This window comes from Natrix helvetica (genome assembly GCF_964273705.1).
Source record: "Natrix helvetica genome assembly, chromosome: 6".
Taxonomy (NCBI): Eukaryota; Metazoa; Chordata; class Lepidosauria; order Squamata; family Natricidae; genus Natrix; species Natrix helvetica.
In genome coordinates, this window is record NC_138553.1 from 7,838,286 (window position 1) to 7,859,964 (window position 21,679).

The following is a 21,679-nucleotide window of genomic DNA, read 5'->3' on the forward strand; positions in this document are numbered from 1 at the left end:
AGGAAGGGGAGTCAAATTATTTTTAGACAGGTGATGAGAGGCTCAGCTGCTGCCTCCTATCGGGTTACTGGAGCATACAGATTCATCTGCTTAATTTAATTTTTTTTTTCACCCAGGAAAATCCAGAGAACAGGAAACTGGGAAGAAGTTTCTCTGAACAATGATATATTTAAATGATTGCTTTGTTTACAAGATAGATAGATAGATAGATAGATAGATAGATAGATAGATAGATAGATAGATAGATAGATAGATAGATAGATAGATGATAGATAGATAGATAGATAGATAGATAGATAGATAGATAGATAGATGATAGATAGATAGATAGATGATAGATATAGATAGATGATAGATAGATAGATAGATAGATAGATGATAGAGATAGAGATAGATAGATAGATAGATAGATAGATAGATAGATAGATAGATAGCATACATGCGTGCATGCATGCATGCATACATACATACATACATACATACATACATACATACATACATACACACACACACATCTTGTTTCTTCACTAAAATGTACTTGGGGTAATATAAACAAAAAACTTCGGTCCACGGACAGAGGGGGATCTCCCTCTGGAGATTTTCAGCTCCTCTTGATAAGGAAAAAAAAACCCCGAAACTGTTGATTTTCTGTGAAAGGCAGAATATCACTGCAAATGAAAGGAGGAAAGGAAGTTGCATCGTCTCTTGTCGGCTGAGAAGTAAACCCTCAACCCTTTTGCTTTCTTTCCTAAAATTAAAAATCAAGCTACCCTTTTTTATTCCCTCTCCCCCTTTCCATTTAATTGTGCCTGCTTCTCGAAGGCTGCCTGGACAAGTCCTTGCAGTTTACTTGGCCAGGTTTTTCAGAATTGATTTGCCATTGCCTCCTTCTTAGGGGCTGAAAGAATGTGACCGGTGCAAAGTCATTCAGGTGGCTTTGGGCTCAAGGCAGGACTAGAACTCACAGCCTCCAGTTTTCTAGCTGGTACCAGGGGTGGGTTGCTCCCACTTCAGCCCGGTTTGGCTGAACCGGTAGTAGCGGCGGCAGGAGGCATAAGCATTGTGCACATGGGGGAACGCACACGGGAGTGGGCCCGAACCAGTAGTAAAAATATTTGCAACCCACCACTGGCTGGTACCTATAGTGGGAGCTATAAATCTCTTCCAAAGAGGAAGAGGGCAACCAATTATCCTCTGGGCAATGTTAACCCCCTGGAGCGCTGTTCTATCTGCCACTGTGCAATTGGCAAACCATACACAGTCAGTTAAAATGCTCTCTATGGTGCAGCGGTAGAGCAGTTTTTCATTCAGTTGTTGTTTCCTGAGAAGCAGTGGTGGGTTCTGGATCCTGGTGCAACTGGTACAGTGCAATAGGGCTAGGCGTCCAGCACATGAACATGTGCAGCGTGCACACGCATGCGTACTTCCTGCCCGTGACCCTCCAGCTGCTCGGCGGAGCATCGCACAGGTGCCGTATGCTCTATGGATGTGCACAGAAGCCCCGAAAACCTCAAATAAGGAGTGTGGACGGGCGGGTGGGCCCTCCGGATCACCGTACCAGAATGGTACCTGGTGGTCCCGGCAGGCACTGGTTCGCCGTACCGGGACGTACCGGTCGTAACCCACCACTGCTGAGAAGTCTCAGGTAGTATATTCTCTGCTGGGCCCTTTTGACCAGTGAGCGCTCCAGATCAGATCCTCTTTTATGATAACACGCCTAACCATGTGATCAAACACTCTTTTTAGATGCGTTGCAATTTACATTTTAAATGGTGGGTCTTTGCGCAGTTGTGGGCCTTTTGACCTTTTTTTAACATCCCAGGCCCCCTGAATTATAAATCCATTTTTGTTATCTCTTATCAGGCAGACCAGACTGGAGGCAAGGATGACAGAATCTTCATCACACAGAGAAGTTTCTGTCGTGGGAAAATTCTAAATGGGTGTGGTTGGTAGGGAAGTGGTTTGGTCCAAGGCGACATTCTTTGGTCCAAGGCGACATTCAAAAGAATTGTGACATTCTTTTTATTTTACTACCGGTTCTGTGGGCATGGCTTGATAGGCGTGGCAGGGGAAGGATATTGCAAAATCCCCATTCCCACCCCACTCCTGGGGGAAGGATATTGCAAAATCCCCATTCCCACCCCACTCCTGTTGGAAGGATATTGCAAAATCCTCATTCCCGCTCCACTCCTGGGGGAAGGATATTGCAAAATCCTCATTCCCTCCCCACTCTTGGGGGAAGAATACTGCAAAATCCCCATTCCCACCCCACTCTGGGGCCAGTTAGAAGTGGTATTTGCCGGTTCTCCAAACTACTTAAAATTTCCGCTACCGGTTCTCCAGAACCTGCTGAATTTCACCCTTGGACTCCAAGGGTTAAAATACTGGATTGAAGTAGGGAAAAACTGAATTCTAATCCCACTTCAGGCACCAACTCAGCCAGGTGATCTTGGGCCAGGACCTCTCTCAGCCCTAGGAAGGAGGCGAGGGAAAACCGCTTCTGAAATCCACCCAAGAAAACTGCAAGGCAGTCTCTCCAACCTCTTGCAAGGTTAAGTTGGGTGGACTTCAATTCCCAGAATTCCCCCAGCCAGCTTGAGTAAGTGATAACTGGACCGATAATTGGAGACAAAGTTGTTGTGCCTCCTAACTCCAAACCACAACAGATCAGTGATTGTAGAGGGGAGGTTTTTTTTTCCACAGCAGACCGAAATGGCTGGGGAAGCCCCCAAACAAGGAAGGTCTCAAACACTCAAATGTGCCAGATCGTATCCATAGCAAAAATTGTGAACTAGAAGGAATGCAATACTTTAAAACCAGAAGAGCTCAATTTTAATTCTGGCTTTTCTTCTGTGTGAAAAGGCTGCACTCTGCTGGGATTAAAATAGATTTGCAGGAACAACAGTAAAAGGCCATATCTTCATATTTATATACCATATTTAGCTGCAATCTGCTACTGCTCTCATTTATACCATGTTTCCCCGAAAATAAGACAGGATGTTAATTTCTTTTGATCCCTGAAATAAGCACTTGGCCTTGTAACGGGAGAGATCTTATTATTTTTGAGGTGCAGGAGGCGGCGAGCATGGTCACCTCATGTCTGCTGCTGTGTTGCAATATTTTGGGGGAGGGCTTATTTTAGCGCATGCGGTCAAAAACCCGATTGGATTTATTATCAGGGGAGGTCTTATTTTCAGGAAACAGGGCACCATTACTGTAGCAGCTGTTTGAGAAAAATATGCAATGACACCATTTATTAGATTAGGGGAGTGTTATGTTCACTTTATGTTCTGAATATAAGCTTGCCGGCCACAATTTAGCCTAGCTTATTGTGCGAACCTAGCAAAAGGAATTATCCTATAGTTGTTTTGTCACACAAACCCAGGAAAGTGGCTTTGGAAGACAATGGTTCAATTTACTAAGGGAAAATACCAGCAGTGGTGGGATTCAGCCAGTTCGCACCACTTTGGGAGAACTGGTTGTTAGGTTTCTGAGCAGTTTGGTGAACTGGTTGTTGGAACAAATCCTTAGGGCAGAGAACCAGTGGTTAAATTATTTGGATCCTGCCACTGAATACAAGCCCATCGTGAATGAATTCTACGCTAACCAGGTTTTTGTGCCGTTTTTATTTCCTTATAGATTTGTTGTTATTTAGTTGTTCTGTTGCTTCCAACATGTCACGATAGATTGATAAGACACCACTTGGTCAGAAATGTTTTCCAGCAATTATTTCTAAGAGTTCTTGTAAGCTTCTGCTCTGTCATCAGTGTATCATCTTGTTTCGTCAGTCTGCTTTTGTTATTGTCTTTGAGAATCTTCTTCAATACCTACTTACTATTTGTCCATAATATCTACATTTTAACTTTGGTTTTAGTACTTCCTGCCGGCAGATTTGTTTTCTGATTATAGGTCCATCAACATCACCAGCTGGTTTCCGTGCTGGTCTTTGCCGGTGCCAGGGCACTGGGAAACGGCCTGAAAAAGCTCCCCCCCCCCCCCCAAAAAAACCCTGGCCAAAAACCAGACGATTTTTAGGCTGTTTTTAGGGACCATTTTGGGGGGCTGTTTTCAGGCCATTTTTCGGGCCTGAAAAACAGCCTGAAAATGGCCCAAAAAGTGACCTGAAAATGGCCCAAAAAGCAGGCATGAGTGCACCAGCCAGCTGATCTTTGGGTTTCCAGCACTTTGGCGCGCATATGCGCGTGCGTTCTGGTTTGGGCCTTCAGTGCTGAAAAGGTTCACTCGCACTGTTCTAGTGTAGGAAGTTAGGACTCATACCTCTCCTAGAAAAAATGAAATATCCTGGGAAATATTGAAAAGGCAGATTATTATATTTCCCTGGATCAGAAATGGAGAAACATGTTTTTAGGCAGGAAGCAGACTCACTCTTAATCGCCCCCACCTTTGTCAATGGGCCATTAAAATGCTTGGGCCAGTCTATTCTACATAACAAAGATCTCCCTCTTCAGCTCCAGGGTGATGGGATTAAGGCATGATAGTATTAGCCCTTTACATCTCACCTGGGAAGAAGCAATGTTCAACCTAACTTGGACTCAAAGCACAACCTAAAGAGTTGCCCCTGCATGGCCCCATGAGAGTCTAATCAGAATACAAGCTCAAGATCAAAGGGCAGAGAGGGCATAAAGCCAGGAACTTTCAGCATCTCGCACTCTTTTTCTTCTTCACCCAACATCTGGAAGCATCTGATCCCCCTTTTCAGTACAGGAGCTCAAGCCATGCGATCCTGTCTACCATTAAAACCATCTTTCCAAGCAGCCTCCATGTCTCCAGTGTCTTTTCCCCAACTTGGAACTGAACCCAGAAGGACATTTCTTCCAACACTAGAATATTTCATTAGTGGGTGCTAATTTCCTACAAAATATTGCATGCTTTTTTTTTCTTGCAGCCCAAGATATCGTCTGCAGTTTTCTCCAGGCGAGGGCAGTCTAAAAAAAAATCCAGCTTTTTGGTTCTGAAGCCATCTGTGAAACGCCTCTGTGCCATTTCTCTATTGGCTGAAGGAACTTCGGGGATGCTTCTCCTTCCAGCCCATTCGACCAGGTGCTTCCCAGATTATTTATTTTTATTTATTCTATTGATTGATTGATCTCCTGTACAAGATCACAGGAATAAGTTATCTTGTTAAATATGTTGGACTCCAACACCCATCACACTCAGCCAGCACATGGGATTTGCAGCCCATCGCATTTGGAGAGGAACGGCCACATGTCCAGCAGAGATCCACTTTAGATTCATCCATCTATCCATTGAACTACGTTTCCCGGCATCCCACCGGAAGGGCCTTTGGCTTTTACTCCCCATCGGCCAACGAAACTCCTCCATTTCCAAGCCGCCGCAGAAACAGCGCCCTCTGCCGCCTCAGAAGACTTGAAGCAGGGCGTGGAGGGAACGTTAAAATATACGCGCCTGGAAAAAAAACTCCAACTCCCAGCATTCCTCAGGGCGGGCGTGGCGAGGGCGGCTGCGCGGGGGGAGGGGCTGGGCTGAAGTGTGGGAGGGCGGCTGCGCGAGGGGAGGCGGGGCTTAAACGTGGCAGGGCGGTTTATGTCCATTCTGTCAGCAAACCATGGCTGCGACAGTTGTTGGGGATCCTCCTTCGCTCGCTGTCGCCTCTTCCCGGCCGTCGGGGGATGCCGACTTGGGGTCCCCTCACATAGCGGCGCTGATCCTGGCTCGAGGCGGCAGCAAAGGGATCCCGCTGAAGAACATTAAGCTCCTGGCTGGCGTCCCGCTGATTGGCTGGGTATTGAGGGCAGCCCTGGACTCCGGCGCCTTCCAGAGGTCTGCGCATGCGCGAATGTCAACGTTCTTTCTCCCACCCCTGTTTTTTTAATGAAACGACAGTTCTTTTGTCTGCAACAGAAACTTCCGGTTGCAATGTGATTCCTTAAGGAATTTCATGCTCAAAACGTAACACAGGGCTTAATTGTCGTTATTAGAAAGCACGCGCTCTCAGAATCAGTAGATGAAAATCCATGGAGGTTTCAAATCTAGGATGGGTTTTTGAGGGGGGTGGCTTTCTAAATATATCTTGCAAAAGTTTCTAGCAGATGTGGCTATAGAGATATATTGTTAATTTCATAGCATGGTGCAAATTGCTTATTTGTACCCTATGACTATCATTAAGTGCTGTACCAGTGGTGGGTTTCAATTTTTTTTAGAACCTCTTCTGTAGGTGTGGCCTGCTTTGTGGGAGTAGCTTGCCAGCCAGGTGACTGGGTGGGCATGGCCAACTTGTAAAATGTGGTGAAACTCACTTAACAACGCTCTTGCTTAGCAACCAAAATGTTGGCTCAGAAACTCTGGGATTTGATGCACACAAGTCTTAAAGCTGTCAAGTTACAAGACCCTTGCACCCCTAACCCTTTAGGGAAAAAAACCCCAGGGGTGTTCAAACTTGACAGCTTTAAGACTTGTGGACTTCAACTCCCAGAATTCCTCCTCCAGTCATATTGGCTCAGGAACTCTGGCATTGAAGTGTGCAAGTCTTAAAACTGTGAAGTTACAAGGCCCTTGCACCCCTAACCCTTTAGAGAAAAAAAAAACCCAGGGGTGTTCAAACTTGACAGCTTTAAACTTGTAGACTTCAACTCCCAGAATTCCTCCTCTTGCTCTTCATCTTGATGATGTGCAGATGGTGGGGGGAGGGAGCTGGAACCGGTTCTAAATGGCACTCTAGATTTCTGGAACCTTTCTATAGAAGAGGTTAGAACTGGCAGGAACCCACCCCTGTGGCGGTACCTTATAATTCTTGATGAATGTATCTTGTCTTTTTATGTACACTGAGAGCATTTGCACCAAAGACAAATTCCTTGTGTGTCCAGTCACACTTCGCCAAAAAAAGAATCCTATTCTATTCTACTCTATTCTATTCTATATCAGGTGGGATGAAGGCTTATAGGGTTTTATGTTGGGGATTTTTAAATGCAAGCTGCACGGAATCACCCATGCGTGAGTTGGGCAGCCACTTGTCAGCAAAGCTAAGAAAATCGTCATTTTCATTCCAGTTTATTAAAAAGATTTATATAAAAATGGCAAACAATTCAAATGTTGAATGAAATTTCTATAATAAATTGTGAGGCTGCACTTATGGTACGCCTTTTATATGTTTTGTAGGTAGTCCCTGACTTACGACCACACAGTGGAGTCCACATTTTCTACTGTTAAGTCAGACGGTTGTTAAATGACCCATTTTATGACTTTTTGCCACCGTTGTTAAGTGGACCGTGCGATGATTAAACGACTCTGGCTTTCCCCCCCGACTTTGCTTGCAGGAAGTCAACTGGAAAGGTGACTCATGGGGACCACATGACCCCGGGGCAGTGGAACCCTCATAAATACATGCCAGTTACTAAGTGTCCAAATTTTGACCATGTGACCATGGGGATGCTGCAACGGTCATAAGTGTGAAAAATCAGAATCAGAAGAGAGCTGGAAGGGACCTTGGAGGTCTTCTAGTCCAGCCCCCTGTTCAAGCAGGAGATCTTATACCAGGGGTGTCCAAACTTGGGAACTTTAAGACTTGTGGACTTCAACTCCCAGAATTCCCCAGCCAGCCATGCTGGCTGGGGAATTCTGGGAGTTGAAGTCCACAAGTCTTAAAGTTCCCAAGTTTGAACACCCCTGTCTTATACCGTTTCAAACAACTGGCTGTCCAGTCTCTTCTTAAAAACTCCAGCGATGAAGCTCTCGCAACTTCTGGAGGCAAGTTGGGTGATCATAAATGACCATAAGTTTCTTTTTTCCAGTGCCGTTGTAACTTCAAACGGTCACCAAAGGAATGGTTATAAGTCAAGGACTACCGGTGTAATTATTTAATTAAATGTACAGTATGGGCTGCCCAACACCCGTTCATTTATTAAATCTACTCGTTTAAAGAAATACTTGCAAGGTTGCGCCTTCTGCTTCATTGAAGAGGGTGTTCAGTTTATTATAAAAGCCCAGGTGTCGTAGTGGTTTCAGTGCAGAAGTGGGTTGCTCCCGGTTCGGCCCGGATCAGGCGAACCAGAAGTAACAGCGGCGGGAGGCTCCGCCCACCCGCCCAGAGACTTCTGTGCATGCGCACAAGCAAACCGGTAGTAAAAAAAAAGTGGAACCCCACCACTGTTACAATGCAATTTTGCAGGCTGACTTGGCCAACTGTCAGTAGTTCGATCCTGACCGGCTCAAGATTGACTCAGCCTTCCATCCTTCCGAGGTGGGTAAAATGAGGAGCCAGATTGCTGGAGGGCAAGAGGCTGACTCTGAAAAACCACTTAGAGAGGGCTGTAAAAGCATTGTGAAACGGTATAGAAGTCTAAGGGCTATTGCTATTTCTACTTCAGAGGGGGAGTTTTGATTGGGAATTGAAACTAAACCATATATTTTCAGATTGTTTCTCTGAGGTAGATAGAAGTACCTTCCTATTCTGGTTCCTTCTGGAGAGGGAAAAACAGAAAGTTAAGTTTTTGCGGAGGCTGTGCAGTACTTGGTATAAAGGGGTGGAAAGTATTTCAAAGCGTATGCGGGCAAAAAGATAGCCCCATTGCAGAGGGTGCTGGATGTATGCCTTAATATCCTCCAAGGACTCTTTTTTTTTGCCTCCAAATCTGAAGTGCTGTGCGATCTTTCTGTTTGCCAACGTGATCTGCCCATTTTACAGATTGGAAAATTGAGGCCAAAAACCCCTCTGATTTTCCTAGAGGTCTTTGGTTGAAGAGAATGCTTTTAACTATTGGCTTTTCCAAAAAGGATTCAGTGGGGTGGGTGGAATATGAGATAAAGAATTGACTCATATCTCAAGGCTTGTCGTGTTGTGTCACAACTTCTCTAACGGGCCGACAATGTTGCTGCTCCCTTTGTCTCCCCACAGTGTATGGATTTCCACAGATCACGATGAAATTGAGAAAATTGCCAAGCAGTTTGGAGCTCAGGTTCACCGGAGGAGCTCGGAAGTGTCTAAAGATTCTTCTACCTCTTTGGACACCATTGTGGAGTTTCTCCAATATCACGAAGGTATGTTGGTGCTTTTTTTTTTTAAGTATTGCTTTGGCAGATCTTTCAGCTTTCATATTCTGGATTTGAATACAGGTATGTCTGAAGTTTCCAAAAGATGACCTAATTAATTTACAAGCCTCCATTCATTTATTAGGATCAACATTTTGGCATGTTCTTCTGTGGAGCCGAAAGTGATTTCAGGTTAATGGCCTTTGCACTTTACCCGTAACACTCCCTTCCCTCAGTCTGTGTCATAAATCATATCCACCAATGAGGTTGTAGAAATATGAGATCCGACTCTGGCCGAAGGTATGCATGGAATCCTCCCTCCAATGTCATTTTGATAATAGTCATGGTAACGCTTTACAAGTTAACAGTATGTCTAGTTTAATTTTAAAAAGGACTAGGGATGATATGATAGCTGAATTCCAATATCTGAGGGGGTCAGAGTTTTGCAGCGTGACTATTGTTATGAGATAAACCCAGGAGCACACAAAGCCTTTAGACAATTGACAGTGGTTAACAATTGACAGAGAGAGAGAGAGAGAGCTCCTTATCTCCTCCGTGTTTTTCTCTCATGTCTCCAGAGGTTGACGTCGTAGGAAACATACAAGCAACTTCCCCTTGCCTGCATCCCACCGACCTCATCAAAGTGGTCAAAATGATCCGTGAGGATGGCTTTGACTCAGTCTTTTCAGTCGTGCGGCGGCACCAGTTCAGATGGAGGGAAATTAAAAAAGGAGGTAAGAGAGGGGCATCTTTCAGACTGGATATTATTACTTATAAAAACTTCAGATAGGGACCTATTCACATCTACTATTGATTGGCCTCGAACAAGCTGGCTCCCTCGGCAAAGAAATGGAGGTGATCACCATTCCCCTAGAGCCATGATGGCACCAGAGGTGGCACGCAGAACCCTCTCTGTGGGTACATACACCATCGCCAGCTGCTTTTCACGGGTGCCGGAGCACCAGAAAATGCCCCCAAAACAGATCATTATTCCGGCCATTTTTGAACTGTTTTCAGACCATTTTCATGCTGTTTTCTGTGCCGCTTTTAGGCTGTTTTGCATGACATTTTTCAAGTTGTTTTCAGGCCATTTTGTTTTCAGGCTGACCCACAAACGGCCTGAAAACGGCCCCCAAAATGCCCAGAAAACTGGTTATTTCCGGGCCATTTTCATGCTGTTTTCCAGGCTGTTTCCAGGCCGTTTTCATCAAATCCATCTTTTCACACACACACCGACCCCCCCCCCTTTGTTCTTTTAACAGTCTGTGAAGCGACCGTCCCGCAAAATCTGAATCCTGCCAAGCGCCCTCGGCGACAGGACTGGGATGGTGAACTTTATGAAAACGGATCGTTTTACTTTGCCAAAAGAGCCTTGATTGAAAAGGGATATTTGCAGGTGGGTGCGCCAATCCTGTTTGTCCTTCTTTTGCCGCAACACTTCTGAGTTTGGTTTCCGAAGACGTTACCGTATTTTTCAGAGTATAAGACGCACCAACGTTTCGAAGAGGCAAATAAAAAAAAATAAGGTTTTGCACTCTGCAAACCTCCCCCAAATGGCCTATATTTCGTGGAAATGGCCCCATTTCCCCCCCAAAAAAGGCATGAATAGCCTTTAGGGGGCTTGCAGAATGCTCCTGGGGGTGCCCCCCCAAAACGAGCAAAAAATGGCTCATTTTTGCAAAAACGGGCCCATTTTTTGTCAAAAGAATTGCATGCATAGCCTTTAGGAGGCTTATAGAGTACTCCTGGAATGGTTCATTTGTCACTCATTTCTTTCCATAAGGGTATGGTGAAGGGGGCGGGGTGTCGGGAGACCAAAAATGCTGTATTCAGTGTATAAGACGCACCCAGATTTTAAGCCTCTTTTTTGACGGAAAAAGGTGCGTCTTATACTTTGAAAAATACGGTACTCCTTTCCATCATCATTTAACAACTCCATAATCCCTTGTGGGATGGCAACTGAATGGAGCTAGTTGAGTGTTTTAATGGCCGGATGCCCATCCTGTTGCCAATGAGGAGTTTTGTTCAGCAGGTATATTCTCAGTGTGCCCAGAGAGAGAAATATCTGCCTCTACCTAGGATCAAACTCACAGACTCCTGATTGTGAGGCGAGAGCTCCACCTCTAGGCCACCACACACCACTCCTTATTTGCTTCTTTTGATGCTATCCTTTAATAGCTCCGATTTAGGAACTGGCTGAATATTTTTCCTCAGTTTTTGTCTATAAGACGTACCTAAATTTGTACCCACTTTTAGGGAGGGGAGAGGTGCGACTTATACTCTGAAAAATACAGTAGTTGAACTAAACCAGTGATGTCAAAGCTTTGTGGCTCGCATGCCAATAGCAGGGGGAGAGCAGGGGAGTCGTGCGCGGGCGTGCCACACCCATAATGCTATGCACACAACCCCAGCGTGCATGCGCGCATGACCAGCACTTCCCCCCCCCCCCCCAATTTTTGGCGTCCTTTTTTCGCCCTCCCCTGGCTCCAGAGGCTTTATAGGAGCCTGGGGAGGGCGAAGACAGCCTCCCCTGCCCCCCTGGATGCCCTCCGGAGGCTTCAGGAACTTCCCTGAAGCCTCTGGAGCGTGAAAGACTGGCCCTATGGGCAAACTGGAAGTTTAGGAACGGACTTCCGGTTTGCTTGTAGGGCCGGTTTTAGTCCTCCGGAGTTTTCAGGAGCCTTCAGGAGGCTTCCCTACAAGCAAACCGGAAGTACGTTCCTGAACTTCCTTTTTGCCTGTAGGGCCGGTTTTTCGCGCTCCAGAAGGCCAAAGTCAGCTGGCCAGCTGACAGGGAAACGCCTCGCATGCCCTGACGAATGGCTCCGCGTGTCACTTGTGGCACGCGTGCCGTAGGTTCGCGATCATGGAACTAGACCAATCATAGTGAGTTGTTTGGAATATTGTGTGCATAATTCTTGCCCATTCTTCTTTAAATTGGATGGATTGGTTTAATTAGATTTTCCTTCATGAGAACTTTTTCCATTTGTTAGACCAGCGTCCTCCAATGTGTCTTCCAGCTGCTCAGTGGAGCAGGCGCTGTATGCGCTGTGCGCAGAAGCGCCAAAGACTTAAAAGACCGGTAAGGATCACGGGTGGGTGGGCCCTCCGGAGCACCGTACCACAGCAGTATCCGGTGCTCCGGGCAGGCTCCAGTACGCCCGTCCCACAGCGTACCACCTGTAATCCACCACTGGGTCGAAGCTTGAAGGAAGAAGTATTTAGTAGAAAATGTAGAAGCTTCCCAATCAACAATAAATAGCAACAGCATAACGGCATAAATACTTTTCTGTGAGGAATCCTCCAAACAAAATATCTGCTTTTTTTTAAATTATACCCCTCTCCCAGTTTATAATTCTTTCTTGCTGGTTATGTATTTTCTTTTTAACTGAAATAGAAAATTACATGACTATTGTGTATGTCAGAGTTTATTGCAGAAATCAGATCCAGAAAGCACACACAGGTAACTGATTCAGCAGGATTCATTAACTTCTCTTTATATACATAATATAACACATGAGACATCTGTACAATACCAAGAGTGGTTCTTCCAACATGATAAGAGAGGAGAGATTGATTTTATTTCCAGCAGCAGACTAATTTTAGCTTTGCACAGACTCAGAGCTACAAAGCTAAGACACGCCCAGGCTCAAAAATGTTTCAGCTCTCATTGAGTGATCTTGTTGCTATGCCCCATTTCAGTTCGTGAATATACTCTGACAGTATCTCCTGAGTCTGACTGGATCTAGAAGATAATGATCTATAATGTTAATCTAGAGCCATGGTGCCGCCGCGGCTAGACTGCAGTATTGCCGGCTGAATCTGCCCACTGCCAGGAGTTAGTTCTTGACCGGCTCATGGTTGGCTCTGCCTTCCATCCTTCCAAGGTCGACCAAATGGAGACCCAGATTGTTGGGAGCAATATGCTGAATCGGTAAACCGATTAGAAGACGGGCTGTAAAACATTATGAAGCGATATATAAGTCTAAGTTCTATTGCTGTTGCTATCTTTCACAGCTTCACATGGTCGCGGGTCTTTCACTCCATAACGTTCTAAAAGGTGGGTGGAAAAAGGAGATTTGCCTGCAAATTGGGCTGGAATGCATTTTCTGTCTCTTCTCTGCAGACCTCCCTGTGGAAACCCTGGCCAGCGTTCAGGATGTGCCCTCTGGTGTGGGCATGCATGGTTGACTGACCCATGCTTTCATTTTTACTTAGGGTGGGAAAATGGCATACTACGAAATGCGCGCTGAGCATAGCGTAGACATAGACGTGGATATAGATTGGCCCATCGCGGAGCAACGGGTCCTAAGGTAAGCACCAAAACGGGTTTTCTCGGATGGTTGCGGTGATGTTGTCCTCCTTTAAAAGAATAGAACAGAATTCTTTATTGGCCAAGTGCGACCGGACACACCAGGAATTTGTCTTTGGTGCAGATGCTCTCAGTGTACCTAAAAAGACAAGATACATTCGTCAAGAATCCTAAAGTACAACGCTTAAGGATAGTCATAGGGTACAAGTAAGAAATCTCGTAGTTCTAGGGTGTACCATCAGCAGGACAAAGAGGTACCCTTGTGGAGTTCTTGGTGCTCTCTGAACTTGCTTGTTTTCTTACAGACGTTTCATTACCCAACTAGGTCACGTCATCAGTGCTTGAAGGGGATGCAGTTAAGCTACCTTCTACTACTGATGCTCTTTACTTAGCTGGGTAATGAAACGTCTGCAAGCTCTGAGAGCACCAAGGACCCCTCATTTCCATCCTGACCTACAAAAGGTTCTTTTCTCTGGATACCCTTGTTCGAGAACAGGTCCATATACCGTATTTTTCAGAGTATAAGTTGCACCTCCCCCCCCAAAAAAGAGGGTGAAAATCTAGGTGCGTCTTATACACTGAATGCAGCATTTTTGGCCTCTCGAAACTCTGCCCCCTTTGCAAAAGTGGATGTGCAGAGGATTTGGGAGGCCTGCAAAGTGCTCCTAGGGGCTGGGGAGGGCAAAAATGAGCAAAAAATTGGCCGTTTTTGCTTGTTTTTGCCCCCCCCCCCCCCGCACTCCCCAGGAGCACTTTGCAGGCCTCTCAAACTCTCTGCATGCCCCGTTTTTCACAAAAAAACGAGCCATGCAGAGGATTTGGGAGGTCTGCAGAGTGCAAAAACTTTTTTAAAAAAATTACCTCTTCAAAATCTTGGTGCATCTTATACTCCGAAAAATACAGTAAGTTGAAGAAAGGGATGTATCTCCCAAATAAATATTAGTCTTACTTTATTTGGCAAGATTTCTGGTCTTCTAACGGTTCAAGGCAATGTACATACCTGTCCTCCAGCATTATCTTCGCAATAAGCAAGATGTGTCAGGCAGACAGAAGGACTGATTCAAGGACATCCCAGTGGGATTTCATGTTTGAGGCTGGACTAGAACTTTGAGTCCCTCTGTTCTTAGTAACATATGTGAATCGTATGCACCCACATGCAGAAAAACTAGTAGGCTGCAGAAATTTCCTGACAGTTAGAACAATCAGTGGAGCGACTTCCCTCCAGAGGTTGTGGTTACTCCGCCACTGGAGTAACCACATCTTTTTAAAGAAGATGTCAGAGTTTTGGCAGTGCGACTAGTATTATGAGATAAACCAGGAGCAAAACACAGCATACAGAGCCTTCAGACAGTTAATAGTGGTTTATATATATACAGAAATATATACAAACATTTACATGCAGAGATAAATCCTTTACCAGGTACGAATACAAGGAGAGAAATGAAATACACGATGAGAGAGAGAAACTCCCTGTAATAGTCACCTATATAGAGACATGTGGACCTCCCATCAGAGTTTTAAAGAGGTTATTTAAGAAGACCTTCAAGGTCCCTTCCAACTCTGTTATTCTGTTACCTCCTCAAGGGGAACTGTGCATTCTTTTTTCCTCTTGGTCTTTCAGCCTTCTTCTTGCCCATAGAATGCAACATAAGTAAACTGGGTCCCTCCCCCCCCCCCCTTTACCACGATTGTAAACCATATTTCCAGGTATGGCTACTTTGGGAAGGAGACCTTAAAGGAAGTGAAGCTTCTGGTTTGTACCATTGATGGATGCCTCACCACCGGTCACATCTACATCTCCGAAGATGGGAAAGAGATGGTTTCCTATGATGTCAGAGATGCAGTTGGAATCAATCAGCTTCAGAAAAGAGGCGTCGAGGTACATCTTAATTATTGTCTTTGGGGATAGTTTTCTAGGATGGGGATATCACAAAATTTCTTTGCCCTTTATTGGAAAGGAGGTGGACTTTTAATTTTCATGGGGGGAGGCCAAAATGTCAAAACATGTCCCCATTGCTCGAGTGTATGGAGACACCATGAAGACACTGAGAGCGGAAGGGACTTACCCTGCCTTTTATCCCCAGAGCTAGGGTGGGGCTTCTAACAGCCTTTCGTTCTTCCAGGTGCGGCTGATCTCCGAGAGGGACTCTTCCACCAAGGCGCTCTTCACCTCGAAGTTGGGCTGCCCCGCGGAAGTTGGGGTGATAGACAAGCTGGGTGTCGTGGAGAAATGGCGGAAGGCCATGGGGTTGTGCTGGAAGGAGGTGGCGTATTTAGGTGAGGCCCTTTCCGAATGCGATTGCTGATTGCGTTGGCTCCGCTGGAAGTTTCCGGAAAAATTAGCTTCCTCGAACGAGGTTTCCGTTTTTCCACTTTATGTTTCAGCTGCTTCATTATTTCCCCGGCGGATGCTTTTTGAGCTTCTCTCAATCATTGGAAGCAGAAAAGAGAACTTACAACCATAATTGAGCCCAAATTTTTGGTGGTTAAGTAAGACATTTGTTGTGAGTTTTTACCTTAACAAACTGTGGCAAGAGAGGTCGGGGTTGGGGAAAATCTCGCTTAACCAATGTCTCACTTAACCACCTAAATTTTGGGCTTGATAGTGGTCGTAAGTTGAGGACTATCTGTATGTGACTGAAAATGAAGGACTTGGAGGTCCTTAAAGAGAGTCCCATCCTCACTGATCTGATCATTTTTACCTCATTTTTACCTCAGATAGTATAGAATAAGCCAATGTTTTAAAATCTTGGCAACTTGGAAGATGTCTGGACTTCAACTCCCAGAATTCCCCATTCAAACAGTATGCTGGGAATTGAAGTTCACAATTGTGGGTGTAAGTCGAGGACTGCCTATACATCAAATCATCTTTTATATTCAAAATCAGTTTTCAGAATGAGTACAGCCCAAGGCTTTTAAGAGTCTGGCCCTTGGTTTCCAATCCCACCATTTTTTTTCCAATTACCATATTTTTCGGAGTATAAGACGTACCCACCACCCACCTCCAAAAAAGAGGGTGAAAATCTGGGTGCGTCTTATACACTGAATACAGCATTTTGGGCTTCCCAAAACCTTGCTCCCTTTGCAAAAATGGCCGTGCATAGCCTTTAGGAGGCTTGTAGAGTGCTTCTGGGGGCTGGGGAGGGCAAAAATGAACAAAGAATGGGCCGTTGTTTGCTCATTTTTGCCCATCAGCCCCCAGGAACACTCTACAAGCCTCCTAAAGGCTATGCATGCCCTTTTTTTTTTTTACCAAAAATGGGCCCGTTTTCATGAAAAACACACCATTTTGTGGAGGTCAGCACAGTGCAAAACCTTTTTTTAAAAAAATTTGCCTCTTCAAAATCTTGGCGCATCTTATACTCCGCAAATTACGGTATCTCAGAAACACCTCTAACCAAATTTAACCGATTAAAAACAATTTAAAAACCGTGATCATTCACCGAAGATGCTTTTTCTTCTCCCGTCACCGCAGGAAATGAAGACTCGGATGTGGAGTGTCTCAAGAAAGCCAGCATGAGTGCCGTCCCTGCCGACGCTTGTCCGTCTGCACAGAAAGCGGCGAGCTACATCTGCAGGTCCAATGGGGGCCGCGGGGCCGTTCGGGAGTTCGCCGAGCACATCGTCCTTTTGATGGAAAAGGTGAATTCGGCTGGAAAAAACTTGGGCCGAACAAGCTAGTTAAGTCACCTCCAAGCAGCGTCTCTGCGAGAGATGGAGTTCTGCTTCGTTGATTTATTTTTTATTTTTTGGCTGGGGTGTGTCTTTCTCTGCTTGGCTTTTGACATTTCCAGGATCCCAAAAAAGGACCCCAACGAGAATCTTTAAAATATCTGCTTTATTATTATTATTATTATTATTATTGCACGGGTGACGGAATCGTTACTGAATTGACGCAGAGCCAAAGTGGCAGGAAAACCCAGCAAATCCAAAGAGACGTTATTGCCATCCATGTCAGTGGAGATTCTCGTTCATCCAGATTCATGGTTGTCCCAAAGGTGCTTTTTTTTCCCCCAAGAGGCCACTGGACTTTCTTTGTTTTTCTTCTGAAGACATTTCGCTTCTCATCCAAGGAGCTTCTTCAGCTCTGACTGGATGGTGGGGAATGGAAGGATTGAGACTCCTTGCAGACAGCTGGTCATTTGCTTCCTTTTAGAGCAGTGTTTCTCAAACTTGGCGACTTTAAGTCCTGTGGACTTCAACTCCCAGAATCCCCCAGCCAGCTATGCTGGCTGGGGGATTCTGGGAGTTGAAGTCCACAGGACTTAAAGTCGCCAAGTTTGAGAAACACTGTTTTAGAGAGTCCTTGAGGCCACCTGGAGGTTTATCTCTGTCCTCAGGGTCACCTGAGCGGTGCAAATGGGTGCGAAGCCTTCTTGGAACTGTGGAAAGGACTGTGTTGTAGAGTGGAGAGAGATGATGTCGTATCACACCCCCTCTGTTCAATTTCGACATAGATGGCCCCTCTTTGACCTCTGTTTCAAACCAGCGATCTGCGAGGAGTATCAATCCTTCCGTTCCCCACCATCCAGTCAGAGCTGAAGAAGCTTCTTGGATGAGAAGCGCAACGTTTTCAAAGAAAAAAACCAGTTGCATCTTTTTTAAAAAAATTGCCGTTCCTAGAAGGCTTGAAACGTTTACAGCCTTATTCCCTGGGTTTTTTTTTAAAAAAAGTTGATTTTATCTTAGGTTTGTTTGTTGGCTTGTTTGTTTTTGCAGCCTTATCATTTAGGCCAGGGGTCTTCAAACCTGGCAACTTTAAGACTTGTGGACTTCCACTCTCAGAATTCTCCAGCCAGCTTGCCAAGTTTGGAGACCTCTGATTTAGGCAAAAATAAGTTTGTTAAAAATAGAAGCACTAGGAAAAAATGCTGGTTTTTTAAAAAATTCTGGCTACAGTGCCATGTATAAGGAACTGATAACCGTGTACGGACATCAAATGGAACTTACTATTTTGCCAGAGGGTGTCTTCTAATTTCTGAAGTCTCCCGACCGGTAGGAGTATACATTCTTGATTTTATGTTCAAGATTCTCCATAACAAGCTTTATTTTAGGCTGTTGCTCTACTTTGGCTCCTCTAAGTCAACATGTCTCAATCTTGGCAACTTTCAGACGTATGGACTTCAACTCCCAGAATTCCCCACTCAGCCATGTTGACTGGGGGATTCTGGGAGTTGAGGTCCATAGGTCTTAAAGTTGACAAGATTGAGGAACGCTGTGGGTCACACAGAAGATGATATCCTGTCACCTATTCAGTTGAAGAGCATCTACTTGGGGGGGGGGGGTCTGAAGTTGCAAATAATAATTGAGGAGTGGGGAAAGGGCAGTGATGCTGCCTGGTCAGAGTCCTATCATTTCCTTTCCTGAATTTGAGGAGGAGAGATTCGAGCAGGAGGGGCAGGTGGTTAATCTTTAAAGGTTTAAGGGCCACCGGTAATGATAAAAGGCTTCCGTTGTGAATTCCTTGAGGGGGACTTGTTGATGGGATGACCCAGCTCATCTGCTTGGCTACATCGCTGCACCTTCCTCCCTCAGGCCCTGGTATTCAGCCGGTTTCGGACCGGTTAGCAGAAATCGCAGGTGGGCCCTCCCCGTGCCCCCCCCCCCGCCCCTAGGCTCTATGCTGTCCTATTTAGGCACATTTTTGAGGCTGGGTGCATGCGCGGAAGGCGTGCGTGCAAGCTAAACGCATGCACAGACTAGCGGTGGTGAACTGCGGCCTTTTTATGACATGTGGGCTGGTGGACTTCAACTCCCAGAATTCCAGAACGACCCTTTTATGACTGGTGGACTTCAACTCCCAGAATTCCAGAATGTCCCTTTTATGACTGGTGGACTTCAACTCCCAGAATTCCAGAATGACCCTTTTATGACTGGTGGACTTCAACTCCCAGAATTCCAGAATGACCCTTTTATGACTGGTGGACTTCAACTCCCAGAATTCCAGAATGACCCTTTTATAACTGGTGGACTTCAACTCCCAGAATTCCAGAATGACCCTTTTATGACTGGTGGACTTCAACTCCCAGAATTCCAGAATGTCCCTTTTATGACTGGTGGACTTCAACTCCCAGAATTCCAGAATGACCCTTTTATGACTGGTGGACTTCAACTCCCAGAATTCCAGAATGACCCTTTTATGACTGGTGGACTTCAACTCTCAGAATTCCAGAATGACCCTTTTATAACTGGTAGACTTCAACCAGTCTGATGCAAGAATTCTGGGAGTTGAAGTCCACCAGTTGAAAAAAGGCCATCGTTCTTCCCCTCTGCCCTAGACAGTGATCTGAGGTGATCCCGTTTTTTGTAGATCCGATCTTTTGCACCTGGTGCACTTCTGTTCTCTTGAGAGCAGCCATTGGACAATGAAGGAACGTCTTTAGGAAATTTAAAAAGCACTTAACGAGAGATGGAAATCGGGTGTTTTTCTTCCCCTTGCTACCTCAGAATCGGTGGGATTCCCACGTTCAGTTCAAACTTCTAGCACCCGAAACGTGCCTATTCTGAAGGAAAGACACGGCAATGCGAAAGAATCCTTGCCTTTGCCGTGGAACAGATTCTTGCAGTACAGGGAGTTCTCGACTTGCAACCATTTGCTTAGAGACCGTTACAATGTTACGGCACTTAAAAAAAAGAGATTGAAGACCGTTTTCCACTTACGACCATTGCAAGCATTCCCGTGGTCAAGTGATCAAAATTTGAATGCTTGGCCACTGACTCATGTCAATGACCGTTGCAGTGTCCCGGGGTCACCTTTTTGTGTCCTCCTGGCAAGTAAGCTGGAAACCAGATTCATTTAACCACCACGTTGCCACGCTAACAAGTGCGGTGTTCACAACTTTGGCAGCTGGCAGCAAGAACGGTCATAAAATGGAGCAAAACTCACTTAAGAACTGTCTTGCTTAGGAACAACTTGTGTGTCAGAAAGCTTTGTGTGTTATCGGATTGTACCTGTGAGCTCTTTAACTTTAAGGCAGGGGTGTCCAAACTTGGGAACTTTAAGACTTGTGGACTTCAACTCCCAGAATTCCCCAGCCTGCTGGCTGGGGAATTCTGGGAGTTGAAATCCACAAGTCTTAAAGTTCCCAAGTTTGGACACCCTTGTTTTAAGGTGATTGAATCATCTCATTTGCTGTTGCAATTATTTGTTTCATTATTAGGCCGCGTTATTATTGTCTGACTAAATCGATGGCCTAAAACAAGTTTCCTGAGTCAACTGTACATCAGATAATCTGTTATTTACAGGTGGTGAATGGTGTTTTTTTTTAAAAAAAAATCCCAGGATTCTCATGTTTGTGTTTTTGATTATTTTTTTTTAATCTGTGATGAAGATCAATTGTGATTCCTTTTTGTGGTTGTTTACTTTTCAGTGGGCATGGGGGCTTTATATCCCCCCCCCCAAACTCAGAAGGGGAGGATAACTAAATGAGATTTTGGATAAATAAATTGGTGTCCATTTTTTTCAGTCATGCTTTTTCCAAGTTTCCTCTTACCTTGTTAGCCTTTTGAAGAAAGGTATCTGTCGGGCGCATGGAGCATCTACAGAGAGGGTATGAAAAGTCACAATGACACCCACTATGTTGTGATTTTTCCTTTCCCCCAGTTCCACGCTCTAGAGCAGGGGTCTCCAACCTTGGCAACTTTAAGACTTGTGGACTTCAAGCTTTGCTGGCTGAGGAATTCTGGGAGTTGAAGTCCACAAGTCTTAAAGTTGCCAACATTGGAGACCCCTGCTCTAATGGAGATCTCTGGCAGGAATTTTATGTTCTGTCTCTTCCTTCTGTGAAGGAAGGTGAGAAGACCTTGAGCTAGAAATGTTCTCTCTAGCTATTTGCACCCAAGGAGAATTTCCATGCAATACCATTCTGGGCAAAGTGATTTTGACATTTGCGTTACCTTCCCACCGAAGTGGTACCTATTGATCTGCTCACGCTTGCCTGCTTTCAGATTGCTAGATGGGCAGGCGCTGAGGTAAGAAACAGAAGCTCACCTGTCACCCGTCAAGCCTCGAAGCTTTCAAGCGGGCAAGTTCAGCGTTTTCAACCACTGAGCCACTGCACCCCTAAATACATATATTCAGAAGCCCACCTTGCTGTAACATTTCATGTCTTGTCCTATTGTAAACTCTGGCCAATTTAGCGGGCATGAATTATCTTGAGCTATGTGAATTGGTAAGGGATGCGGTGGCTCAGTGGCTAAGACATTGAGCTTGTCGATCAGAAAGGTTGGCAGTTTGGTGGTTCGAATCCCTAGCACTGTGTAACGGAGTAAGCTCCCATTACTTGTCCCAGCTTCTGCCAACCGAGCATTCGAAAGCGCATAAAAATGCAAGTAGAAAAATAGGAACCACCTTTGGGAAGG

At 45.3% G+C, this 21,679-nt stretch overlaps 1 protein-coding gene across 2 annotated transcripts in view; it reads left to right on the plus strand.

Annotated features, from left to right (window-relative positions):
• Positions 1 to 5,549: 5,549 nt before the first annotated feature.
• Positions 5,550 to 21,679, plus strand: part of CMAS (cytidine monophosphate N-acetylneuraminic acid synthetase) — a 189,669-nt gene continuing 173,539 nt past the window's right edge. The window contains exons 1-9 of one of the 2 annotated variants that reach the window (XM_081957860.1): positions 5,550 to 5,802; positions 8,873 to 9,015; positions 9,585 to 9,740; positions 10,269 to 10,402; positions 13,225 to 13,319; positions 15,026 to 15,197; positions 15,442 to 15,595; positions 16,794 to 17,478; positions 17,622 to 20,785. In XM_081957860.1, coding sequence (XP_081813986.1) covers positions 5,588 to 5,802; positions 8,873 to 9,015; positions 9,585 to 9,740; positions 10,269 to 10,402; positions 13,225 to 13,319; positions 15,026 to 15,197; positions 15,442 to 15,595; positions 16,794 to 16,999 — 1,275 coding nt within the window. In that variant the 5' untranslated portion in view covers positions 5,550 to 5,587 and the 3' untranslated portion in view covers positions 17,000 to 17,478; positions 17,622 to 20,785. Of the gene's footprint in view, positions 5,803 to 8,872; positions 9,016 to 9,584; positions 9,741 to 10,268; positions 10,403 to 13,224; positions 13,320 to 15,025; positions 15,198 to 15,441; positions 15,596 to 16,793; positions 17,479 to 17,621; positions 20,786 to 21,679 lie in introns of those variants that run through there. The other variant, XM_081957861.1, reaches the window with a different exon arrangement.